This window comes from Myxocyprinus asiaticus, chromosome 46 (assembly GCF_019703515.2).
Source record: "Myxocyprinus asiaticus isolate MX2 ecotype Aquarium Trade chromosome 46, UBuf_Myxa_2, whole genome shotgun sequence".
Lineage (NCBI taxonomy): Eukaryota > Metazoa > Chordata > Actinopteri > Cypriniformes > Catostomidae > Myxocyprinus > Myxocyprinus asiaticus.
Window position 1 is genome coordinate 5,935,144 of NC_059389.1, and position 13,436 is coordinate 5,948,579.

At 38.9% G+C, this 13,436-nt stretch overlaps 1 protein-coding gene across 1 annotated transcript in view; it reads right to left on the bottom strand.

Moving 5' to 3' along the window:
- Positions 1–13,436, bottom strand: part of cspg4 (chondroitin sulfate proteoglycan 4) — a 76,478-nt gene that overhangs the window by 17,818 nt on the left and 45,224 nt on the right. The window contains exons 2-4 of the mRNA XM_051689123.1: positions 8,298–8,461; positions 3,572–7,105; positions 1,721–2,188 (exon numbers count right to left, since the gene is read on the bottom strand). Coding sequence (XP_051545083.1) covers positions 1,721–2,188; positions 3,572–7,105; positions 8,298–8,461 — 4,166 coding nt within the window. The remainder of the gene's footprint in view (positions 1–1,720; positions 2,189–3,571; positions 7,106–8,297; positions 8,462–13,436) is intronic.

The window sequence follows — 13,436 nt, forward strand, 5'->3', positions numbered from 1 at the left end:
TTGGTTCTTTTTAATCTACAACACGAGACATACATCACAACCAGTGTAGCCTGATTCTCAAACAAACGACTCTTATGAGTCAGTTCTTTTGAATCTAGAGCAAAACATACAGTGCGACTAGTTTAGACTGATTCCCGAACGAATGACTCTTATGAGTCGGTTCTTTTGAATCTACAGCGCAAAACATACAGTGCTACCACCCGAATGAATGACTCTTGACAGCCAGTTCTTTTTAGTGAATCAAAAACTTACTGAAACGGAAGTCCTTCATTTTGTCCTTCATCAAGACAAACATTATGAGTTCTCTTATAGTGGTATTTCCTAAAAATGAATGAATTAATAAAATATCACAATAAAAAGTTTGGGTAAACACACCATTTGAATGAATCTTTTCAGTCAAAATATGAAATCATCTCATCATTTGGGAACAGACAGCTGAGGGCAGCAAATGCAATAATAATTTCATTTCTAAATTTCCAAATATTTCTTCCACAAAAGTACTAAATGAATCATTAACCATTAAGGAACAAGAATTGTTTAGAGGAATCTGAACCGGAATCGTTCAGTTCCTTATGATTCCCATCTCTACAGAGAGCAGGGGAAAAAAAATGCTAAATGCTAATAATAAAAAGCTACTAACATTATAATCCTGTATAGTAAGGATATGAAAATAAATGATGTATCATTGTTTTTGACATCCAAGGCCGTACGCCCAATGAAACTCTGGTATTTTGGCGCAAATCCATCTATCATTTGGTAAAAGCTAGCCAGATTATACAAATACAAACATTGACAGTAACATGACATGCTCCCACCTTTGAAAATCATGAATAAAACTGCACAAGGTAAAAGAAAACATGACCCATGGGTAATCTGAGTCCTACAGCAATCCCAGTTGAGTACCACTGCATTAGAGGACCTTTCGAATACTCCCCTAAATATTATAATGCACAGCAGTTTTTGGGAGCCCAGTAGAAACAAATATATCTTTAGACCATACTGAAGAAGACAAAAACCATATACACGTGTCTTATTACAGGCCCAAGGATGTGCCATGATCTAGGCTTGCCTAGCTAGCTGTTATTCTGTGAACGGCATGTAATTAGGATGCAGAAAATGCTATTTTATAATCTGACTGTTCTCCAACGATACAACGAGTGTTATGAAGGGATTCTGGTAGTCTCTGTAAAACCATTAAATTAGGCTGTTTGCCCTTTTAATTAAAACCAGTGAAAGCTCCTCTGGTTCCACTGTGGCTATTTGATCGTGAGAAGAATTAACTTTCATTTCTAGAACACAAAGTAACAACAAACACCCTGTAATTAAAGCATCATTAGTTGTTCTCTGTTTCCTCTAAAAATGAGAATTAACAGGGATAGTTCACCCCAAAAATGAAAATTCTGTCATAATTCACTCCCCCTCAGGTTATTCCAAATTCATTTGACTTGTTTCTTCTGTGAAACACAAAATAAGATTGCTGCTTGAGCATACAATTAAAGCAAATAGTGATCAGGGGCTGTCAAGCTCCAAAAAAAGGGGGGGGGGGGGGGCACCATGAAAGTAGTCTACATGACTTGTGTGCTATATTAAGTCTACTAAAGCCATTTAATAGCTTTGGAACAATATGAGGGTGAGTTAATGATGACAGAATTTGTATTTTTGGGTGTATCGTTCATTTACAAGAGGAGGCGTGTTCATGCATGCATGTGATGGCACTCACATCCTCCCAACTGAAGGCCACAAGTTCGTCCTCTTGCTTCACATATTTGATGTCTCCATGCTGAGGTGCCTCCTCCATTATAAACTCAATGTTAATGGATCTGTAGAAGGGGTGTGTGATATTCAGAGTCTCCTGTGTCAATGCCACGGATCCACCCTCCCTGACTGTGAGGTTGAGCACCTGAACAGGTATGATGCGTGGAACGATGTCCACTTGCACCTCTAGACCTTCTACGGTTGTGAAGCCGTTACTGACATCAACGGTAAAGTGGTCCCGGCCCTGAAGGGACGCAGAGACGTACAGAATTCTGCCCATGTTTATCTCTTCCTGCGTGAAGGATTGAATATAGTCCAGGACAGGTGACACCGTGCTCTCTGTGTCGTTGTTGAGTTTGACGACATGACCCAAACGTGGAAACTCTTGGATGGAGTACACCATTTCTTTGGGTAGGATGTCAATCTGTTCCACCTGATTGGATGAAAATAAGGCCATCAAAATGTGCAGAATATGTTACCTTGTTATGGAAACTGAAAAAAAGGCATACAGAAACTCTGTAATGTTACACAGAAACGGGTACAGCTACTGTAGATAATAATGACCTTCATAACAGCATGCTGAGTTTGAGAATGTGGTTACTTAATCGTTAAAAATCTTAAAAAAGGCCATCCAGTTTTATTTGTATACATTCAAATATGACGTCAAGACATGTCACACAAGGTTGCTCATGGAAATAGTGATGATTGATGTCACTGGACACCTTGTGCAATACATCTTGATGACAAATTTGAACTTTCACACACACGAATGGGATTTTCAGCCTATAACGATTTAAACTGCGCTCAGTTCCTCACAAAAAGCTATCATATGGCTTCATAACAGTTGGAATATAGTGCTTGAGCCATAATAATTTTTTTTTTATTCATTATTGGAGTTTGACAGCCCGAGTCTCCATTCACTTTCATTGTAGGCAAAGGAGTTGCTGGGACATTCTGCCTAACTCCTTTTGTGTTCCACAGAGGAAAGAAAGTCATACGCATTTGTAACAACAAGACAGTGAGTAAATGACAACAGAATTTTTTTATTTTTTGGGGTGAACTATTCCTTTAAGCTTAGCTTAGCTCTTAGGGAAATGTTAAAACTATAAAACATATATAATTGTTGATATATTTCATGAACTGAACGGTACTTTGAAGAAACCTGGGGCTGATATGATAAATACAATTTACGCCAAACCCTCTATTGAGCATGCAATAAATCTTGGAGATACAAAAGGAAAAGTAGCACAAATATAAATCAGTGTCAAACGGCCACAGATGCTGCTTCCTAATGAATCTGAGTGGAGGCTGTTTCCTCTAAGGCAACATTTGGATAATCACTGAAAGTACACTCAGTGGAGCATCAAGCATATAGCACATTTAGAACCACCGTAGAAGCTGAACTACATCTGAACCATTTTCTCCTTCTTCTAAAATACTATTGCAACAAAATGCAAAGCAGCTCAGATGGATTTATGAGCCCATCATTCAGGGAAATTTGGTAACAGTGCTCCTGTGGTTCTAAAACGTTCCATGACTGTAATACACAGCTGTTGAATACAAATTATCAATAAGGACTGTTGGGGAGTGCCAAAAGTTCAAATATTTCTGCTATATGTGAGGTTTATGTTATGTATTTGTACAACAAAAATGTCTTCTTATGTATTAGCCCACTTGTCATTTATGACTTTGAGAGCACAGATTTAATCTATTAGATTAGTAACTATATTAGTGTCATCCAAAGATGTACACCACAGAAGTAAACTACACCACTTGTGATGACTATGTGTAGCACATAATCATGAAGAGGTCTTACCTTCAAGAGGTCCTGGTCAATAACAGAGTGCTCTCCATCATACGCAATGATCACCTGGTTCGACACAACCTCAGGCTCTGACAGGTAACCTTTCTTGAATATTTTTATCCTGAAAGTGCCATCCACGGACTGACCCTTAGCTTGCACAGTGAAGGTAAAAGAGTCTTTAGAGCTAAGGCTCTGGTCACTGTGTTCATAGGAGACCACACCTTTCATCAGATCTTTTTGGGTAAACCTTGAAGATTCAATTCCACTAACTATAATCCTACCATCATTGGGAGCAGAAGTCACATCATATATGATCTCATCTAGACTTCTTATGTCCATGTTGGACTCTGCACTCAACAAACTGGTGTTAAGTGTCCTGGTGCTGCCATGGTCCATGACCACCATTGTATTGTTGGCTACACGTAGATAAGGATCTCCTGCTTGAACCTGAAGCACAGCTGTGGTCTTGTGTAAACCATCAGATACTTGAAGTTGGAATCGCTCGCGGTCGGCCCCATGGTGGACAAACAACACCTTCTTGTCTCTCAGATCAGCCTGGGTGAAGCGATAGAGAGGTTGCGTCGGGTCTACAGAAGAGACAATGTTTCCTGAAAGAATTCCGACTCTTACATACACCAGTTGGGTGTCATTAAAATCAGAGTCATTGTCCTTAAACAAAATGTCATCGGTGGTCAACAAACGGTGGCCATTTCTGACCACATTAAAAGGTTTGTCGATTACCCTTTGAGGAACATAGTCATTCCTGGATTGTATTACAATGTTAAACACCCCTCTAAGCACCTCCTGACCTTCATCCTGCCCACCGTTAAACACCAGGAAGGTGAACTGGTCATGGCTGGTCTCTGATCCATCATGTTTGTAAATCAGCCTGTTCAAAAGCAGGTCCTCATTGCTGAAGAACTGAATCGCACCCTCGAACCTTTGCTCACCTGGTGGAGAGTCTCTGATGAGATGACCATGTTTGGGATCTTGTGATATCCTGTACACAAAGTCTGTCGAGGTGGAGGTTTGGACCCAGAGATATTCCTTATTTAGGATGTTCTCTTTTCCATCCAACACCACAAGTCTCTCATTGGTTAGGACAGTTGAATCAGAATCAGCCTGGATTGTGATTGGATAAGTGTACACTCTGGAGTACTGATCCTCTGCAAATACATTGAACTGGAACTGGTCCTCAACATCAACAGATCTGCGAACGCGAGGGTTGTAACTGATGTGACCATTCAAAATGTCTTCCTGGGTGAAAGTATCACCGTCTGACAGCTCTTTGTCAAGCAACATCAAGACTCCCAGGGCTGGTCGTCTCAGAATCGTGTACCTGATTGATCTTGAATCAGTGGTACTTCCCCTCACAACAGCTTCTAATTCTTCTGGCATAATGACCTTTGGCTGGCCATCTTCAACTTGGAGAGGAACCATTTGAGCCATTCTTACAATAGTGGGCATGATCTTAATGATAAAAGTGTTGTCTGGAAGGGTGACCTGTCCGAGCTGTGCATTAAAATGAATATACTCTGTCTGTGTGCTCTCGAGATCCGCTGAGAGGTCAGGAATGTATTTGAGTCGTTTACGCTCAAGATCAGACTGATGAAATAGCATCACTCTTTTTGGTACCCCATCATCTGAGATCAACTGCAGTTCTCCAAATCTAAGAAGCTGAGTGACATTGTACACAACGTCTCCAGTTTTTGGAGTTGCAGAAATGGCCAGATTTTGTATTCCAATTACAGCACTGCTGTCCTGAGTGAGCATAAGGCCAGTATTGGTCACTAGATTCATCTGTGGCTGGGTAATTACTAGCTTAAATGTGGTTGACTGGCTAATCAAATCTCCATCTGATACTTGCAGGGTAAGTCCAGTCACGTCCCCTCCTCTGTGGACATAGTAGATATTTCCTTCTTTTAGTTGTCGGCAGGTGAACTCTCTCAAACTAATTTCTGGCTGGTGAGTGTACTCCAGATATCCAAAAGGAGTTGGGTCTGACGTGACTGTGATCATGAGTTCATCACACCGATTATCTGAGTCAGAGATTTTTATCAGGTTTGGACTCAATCGTGTACGTCCATTAGCTGTGACCGAGATGTCACCCGCAATGAGTTGAGGGATATCATTGACGGGGATGATTTTCACAGGTAGCACGTATTTCCGTGCAACACTCAAGCACTCTGGGAGACTTGTTCCATGCGCTACCACCTCCAGTTGGATCTGATCAGCATACTTTTCATTGCTGTCATGTAGATACTTGATTTTCTTGTTGACGACATCCAGGAGAGTAAATTTCTTTGTACGCCTTGTGTTAATGTTCATATCGACCACCCCATACCAGGGGTCGTTTAGCAAGGTAAAGATGATCTGAGATTGTCGAACACCTGCAGCATTTAGGTTGAAGGTTGGGTTTAGGTTTACAATGTCGATAAAGGCCTCCCCTTCCTCAGGAACAAGCAGAGGAGTGATTTCCAAAAGCTTGGAAATATTCCAAAACATCTCTGGCAAGTCCTCTGTAGGGAGACAGTGTCTTTCATCAGGATTAACATCAAAGTATGTGATTCTTATTGGTGGTGCTGTTGTTGTTTCAAGATCATAATAAGCGGAGTAATCATAGTCCCCTTCACATTTCACGTGAATGTCTTTAGTTATGAGAGCATCCTGTAGGCTTCTGTCTTTCTGATTCACCTTGATTTCTCCTAAACATCCAATAAAGGACTCAATTATGACCTCATCTTCCACCCGACTCAAATAATCATCTTGAAACACGTCCTTCATCTTCCTTTGAATGCCTCCAAGGTACAAGTTCCCCACCAGATCCAACGTCTCTGATACATTTAAAGGAAGAGAAACAAGCTGACTGTCCACATTTATCTGGAACTTATTGGGGTCGATCTGAACGTTAACTCTGTGCCATTGATCATCATCCATTTTGACTTCCACATTGTCCAGCACGTACATCCCACTGCCCAGATCAATCACACCTTTCAAGTACCCCCCCACCATTCCTAATACAATGAAATCTGCCTGGTGTCCTGGGTGGAAGAGCAGCAGAGCATCTTCAATGGTCGTCTTCATTAGCATCTCCAGGTTGCGAGAGCCAGAGCTCGTTGTCGTCCACGTAGGAAAAGAGATAAATGATTCAGGGCTGATGAAGCTGGTCGTTTCTCCATCCCCGGCCTCAAACTCGCTGCTACAGATCTCCTTTGTGTCATAGCAGATTGCAGCCTCTGAAGCCAGAATATCAAAGTCATGAGACTCAAACTTAACATTGTTCATGCACCCTCGCAGAGAGGGTACAGCCGTGCTCAAATACTCCACATCCAGGTCCCTCACGCCTCCAAGGAACACACCCTGGTCAATGTTCAGGTCTTCATCTGTTCCCTCCATCGGGATGAAGGTTGTATACAGGTTGTCTACAGTCATAGTGAGCTTGGAATCTGCCAAAGTGAGAGACACAAAATGGTCTAAAAGGTTACTAAGCTGAAGACCCATCGAGGAGGACAGAACCTTCTCTCCAGATCCCATGTCAATCCTTGCCTGTAGACACACATAAAAACAAACTCTATTACTACGCTTGGAAAATGGCTGTTAGAAATAAGAAATTTAGTTTGCTAGGTGGATGCTTGGCCCAAGTAAATAAAACAAAAACATCGCCAAGTTTCTATGATGTTCATGATTCTAGATAAAGCTTGGGTCGTGTCTAAGAGAGTTTAAATATGAACAACCCAGAGTATTTAGCAATAGTATTAATGATGCTTACCTTATCAAGCACCTCTAAAAAAAGTAAGGCTTATACCTACTGTAGAACAAGTGAAAAAGCTCTCAATGCAACAAGACAAAATACACTTAATTTAAATGCAGAATCTAAAAACAAGTCTTAAATTGTACAATTTCGCTTCTCGGGTAAATTTATCTTGTTTAGATATTTTTACTGGAAAACAAGACAAACATACTGATTAAGAAAAGGATTTTTTGCAGGGCACTACACATTCATCCAGTTGTGAATATGAAGCATTCAATTTTTTGATACTGACTTTGTTTGATTATCTGCCATTTCAAACATTGTGCAGCCACTTAAAATGAAAATATCACAGATCTAATTTCAGATCTGCAGCCACCAAAGATGATGAAAAGAGTAAATTTGAATGAAATTAATATGTTGTCAGAAATTCTTTTTTAATGACAATCCCTGTCACAGATGAAAAAGTTTAAGTACAGTTTCACATTGCAGCATAATGGCTGCAGTTTGAGTTTGTGTTTATTTGTGCAAAGAGGGAGCCATTTTCTAGGGAGGCCACAGTTGAACAAATATCTGAGAGTAACACAGTCTAGTTGTGGTATCAGTCGATCCAGTCACATTGGAACTGGAAGCACATGTGAGTCATCCCTCTAACCACAAACCAAATGACTGCTTCTCAAGGCTCACTGGAGATTTGCTTATTCTGTAGGCCTGAAGTCTTGAAGGGCCATGTGAAAATAGTGGAGTGTATTTATTTGTACAAACTAAACATAATTCTGGATTTTATTCTACATTATAAAGTCGATTTTCGATTGTCCCCTTTTCTCAGGAAACAAACCTGAGAAGCAGGAGACTTAAGCTAAGTCTCCATTTGTTCTCCATTTAATCTCATTACTGTCTAGGAGAAACAGTTGAGATTTTAAAGAGATATTTAAAAATGTTTTATTGTGTTTTCTCTTATGGGGAGCCTCATTGATGTGTGTGTCTCACCTGTAATCTGCCATTGTAGAGCTCCAGCGTGAGGTAATCTCTGTGTCCTGCAGCCAATAGGAGCAGACCGCTTCTTCTGCTGGTTTTAAACTGGAGCGACACTTGAAAACTTGACAGATCTTGAACGGCATCTATCCGACAGTAGCTATCCCCAAAATAGGAAGCTGCAAACACACAAGAGGAACAATGTTTTAATCTAAAATACTTTAATGATGAGTCATTAACGTGTGAATATGGAAGTGGGCAGACACACAACAGATGGAGGTTTAGATTTAAAACTTTTCCAGCTGTCTTGTCAGCTGTTGTGTAGAAAAGACACAGGAAAATATTCTGCAGAGTTACAGTGTCACCCCTAGAGAATGTTTATATAACTTCTGCAGGATTCCCAGAGTTGCCATAGTAATGTTAGACCATGCTAATGCAACCACCTGTCTTAGACTGATAATTTAATTTTTCTCTATTGCTTTTACTACTATATTAAATCACACTTGCAAACACACTTGTTTACTTTGCAATCTAAATGGGGACAATCATAGATGCCCAGACTCCAACTTAGGCCTTCTCCAATTCCCCCTTAAGCCCCGTTCACACCGCCAGTGACTTTGTTGTTTGGTGTCGCTAGACTCTGCAATCTGTGTTGCTAATGGGGCATTCCTACTGTTTGTTGCTGTAACATTATTGGAGGACTGCACGTCTGGCCTTAGCTTTTGAAACTTCTCTCTAAAAAAATGTACATTCTGCAGTGTAGAGTGTTTTATAAAACGTGCAGCAGTGTTCAGTGCATTAAATCATTAACAAGATGATCAATCTATCATGAATGAATGAATAAAACTAACTCGGAATGCAGACCGTTTCTGATATGCTTTTCGATGCATCATTATTTTATTATATCCATGCATGTGGTTACAGACAAATGATATAGAACAGTAAAAAACCCTCACGACGATGAAACTTCTCCTCAATCTTGCCTGCACTCATCTCCAGTCTGCCAGGAGACAGATGACGTGAGCTCCGCTGTCTTCACTCTCATCGGTACTCACTCGTGAATGTCACTCTTCATTTGCATAAAGTTTACATTTTCTCAACTTTGTCTTGTCACTCTCCACGGTGATCTCTGTTGCCAATGGCCGCGACAGCTCATGTTGCCGGAAATCACTATGCTCTCATTGAAAATGAATGGGATCGTGTCGTTTACTCACACGATGTCGCTGGTGGTGTGAAAGGTGCTTTAAAGGGACGTTTGGCCAGATTTAGCTCACTTTTGGTGACATCGTTGTCCCCAAACTATACTGCCCTACAAAGCCAAAACCAGGTAACTACAACACTAAAACTGAGAAAAATGGCTCCAAAATCATTTAATTGTCCCACCAAATGTGGATTATTAAATAGATTTACTGTAATTTCTCTGAATTTGAGCATAGTTGAATGAAACCCACCTATCACAAAACAGATTACAGTATAACAGACGAAATGTAGGCAATAACTATTTCGACAAAATGTGTAGTTACTGCATTTTACAGGGAAGTATAGCTAAATGCACAAAACTCATGTCAAGAAGGTTCCAGTCTCATGGAAGAAGTTTTATGGGTCAAAGTCACATTGTCTACGCCGTGGTAATTTTATACTTCGAAATCACTGGGAAACCCGTTCTTGTAATTCTTGGCAGTATCCAGTAATGGAATGTTCTCAGGAAAAGTGGTCAAAACTCATAGTCAAGGGTCAATCAAGGGTCAGGGGTCTAATGATGTCAGTATGTGCCTGCCAAATTCATTTTATGACTCATGTGATTCCCTCAGCCCTAGATATACTGCAGGATTCCTTATAAAGATTTAACATGATAATAGTTCTGGCCAAAATACATGAATAATTAAAACAGTGGTAAATATTCATAGGAAACTTGGTATAGCCACCACAGTCCTCTAAAAAAGAAATTAAAGATTATGATCTGTGACAAATTAACCAAACTGCAAATAAAAAGGTAATTTTGTCAAGGGAGTTAGCAATAGGCTAACTTTACTGACTATGGTACAACTATGATTACCATGGTAAGTTTCTGTAAGGCCACTGAAAATACTTCAAAAACATCCCAATGATACATTCACTTGCATTAACCAAATCAATGGCAACAAGCAGCTGAACAGCTGAAATCATTTAGTATAATGTACAATCGCTAAGCTAACGGCTAAGCACTGACTCCTAAAAGTCAACTGCAAGCAGCCCAGTTGTCTTTGTTTTTAACCCTGTGTTTGCTTTGATTCAGACACAAAGGAAATACAATTACTTTAGAGAGCTGTTCTTTAACCTTGTGCAACTCTGTGTCCACATGCGTGGATGTTGTATTTTGGCTTCGCTATATGCAACGCATAATTTAAATGAATAAAAACTGACTGAATATTGTTCATAAGACTCTAGACTGTAATTTAAAGCGTTAACTTCTGTCGCACCAAGTCAAGTGAAGCAACAGCATGCCGTCGATTGACTTGAATCGCTCCAACGGATGGAGTGCCAACAAAAGTGCCTCTGGTAAGAAATATCTTTACGGTTTTTCAATGAAAACTATTTGGTTGTAAAGAGTAGCATCTCTAGTTTCGTTTGATATGCCGCTTTGAAAAATCTGTCCATTTTTCGTGCATCAGCGTGCTGATAAACATGATGTCTACATATGTGGACACTGGCACCGCATTTCCTCAAAAGTAGAAATAAACATGTAAGTTATTTTGAATAACTTTCAGCTCTAACATATCTGTGGATCATTTAGCTTAATTTTAATACACATTTTGTTATGTTTAATTTTGTAATCTCAGTGCAGTACAATTCTATTCATTAACACAGTAAATGCATTCATATATATTTACTGTGCATTTTCACATTGAGAATAAATGGGTTCATCTAAAATTAGAAAAATGTTGCTTTCAGAGGCTTTATATGGAGTTAGGATGAAAATAAGGTGCATTTTGAACTGATCTGAGATCATTGCAGATAGACAGCACACTGGAGGTTAAGTCATTCGCTAAATAGTGAGCAAGGGAGCATCCTATAACTTTCTATGCAGCTAAGTGCATTCACTCCTAAAATCCCACCAAAAGTTCAGTTTCAGGCTGCAGATGATGTTTGGACCACTCAACATGTTTGGCAGACATGGAACAATGGTAATCAGTACCTAGATTCAGAATTTTATCATTTTAACATGGTTGGCAGTGATTGGATGATGCTGGACATTGCTTTAAATATGGATTATGTTTTCAGCATTACAGAAAATCAGCTGTAATGTCTGTAATGTCTCAAAAACATGAATAACCAACACTCCTGGAAACATAAACAATCTAATGAAAAAAATTCGACTTTTTACAGCTTAGTGTTATGACAAATTTCACAATATAGTCTCGCTGTCGACATTACTTTTTAGGAAAACCATTTGCTCTAGAATATTTTTATTTTTATTTTTTTGCTTGTTTATTAGGTTCTAAAACTGGGAAATGGAAAATGCACACAGGAGTCACGCTCAGGTGTCATGAGGTTAATATTTATCATAAATAGCATTAAAGGCAGGAAACTCTGAGAGCTATTGGGAGTAAACTATACTGTATTCATGTGCCAGAACTCTCCCTCATGAACAAAAACACAAGATCTTCATGGTAATTGAAACTCTGAGTGTAACATACATCAGAAAGTATCAGACATTTTCAAAGTTCTGTAAAAGGTTCTCACGGATATGTCGATGCACTTCAAAAAACAAATCTCTTGCAAACACAACAGGAGGCAGTGTCAAAAGCCGAGGCTCATAATATCTCTCTTACATTAATCTATAATGTTGAAAAGGTTATAACATTTAGATCTGAGCCTGAAAACGACTGTCCACACAGATCCAAAATGCTCAGATAGCATCTAAAGTAAAAGAGAAAGTCTAGAGAAGCAAGATTAATTTTAATGAAGCTACATTTCCCATTTTGAAATATATATATAAAACATTGTCAGTAAAATATATTGCAAATAAATATTGTAAAATATATTTAAATGAATATTTAATTTTATTTTTTCCCCACTACTGTATATAGGGCATATATTATGATATATATATATATATATATATATATATATATATATATATATATATATATATATATATATATATATATAGCCTGTATAATGTATATATAAAACTGAGTTTCTCTAGTTCACACAATTGCATTTATAGTGTTTTTTGGAAATGTATTTTCTTGCCCCTGAAGTACATTTTATAATGTATTCTTAAATTTTAAGGTTTCAAGACATAATAGTTTTTTCGACAGCCACATTGTCTCAACCAATGTCATAAGTTTGGGGTGGGACTAAACCTTCCCTTAACCAATGGCAGACTGGAGGGTGTTCAGGAAACCTCTTTAAACAGTAAACAGTTTAAACAGATGCATCTAAAGGCCCAGAAATTATTCAGTTCACCTTTAAAAAATGTATTCTATTTGGAAAGTATATTTCTTTTAACCATGCTGTTTACAACATGTATTTACTACTATATGTTTCAAATATATTTTGGCCAGAAACAATACTTTTTTCCCTTTTATTGCCTTATGGGTTATCTGAGGCCTGTTACTCTAATTTAGTTTATATCGGTGCTCAAAGTCCTTCAAAACACACTGCAGATATATTAGGGTCAGGAATGAAATAAATGGAGTTAACTGGGTATGTTTTGTTCAGATCTGTTTTTGTGGGAATGTTCATTGTGCACATGGGGGGTAAAATAGGCAACTGGAGCCCAAGGACTCTCAGGTTCAAACCGAGAGGGTCGTCGTCTGTCTGCACTGAGCTTGCTAAGACACAAGGGCCACAGTGAGAAGAGCCAGCACATATGAATCTGGAATCCATTAACAGTCTTTGAGGGGATTATAAATGGGACACATGTGTTGAAGACCCCCAACTATTTCCACAGTTCAACATGCACTATATATTTACCCAAGACTCAAGGCTCTTGTCTTTATAGGCCAGTCACGTTTCATTGTGTGCTAAAAATGCAGACGGTTTTTCTTGTGTTTGTGAATCAACATAATTATTCTATTGGTTGGTTGATTAAGGGAACACTGCTGGAATTTTGAGATAGATGGCAGATTTGAGCAGAAACATGGAATATGCAAGCTAAACTGTAAT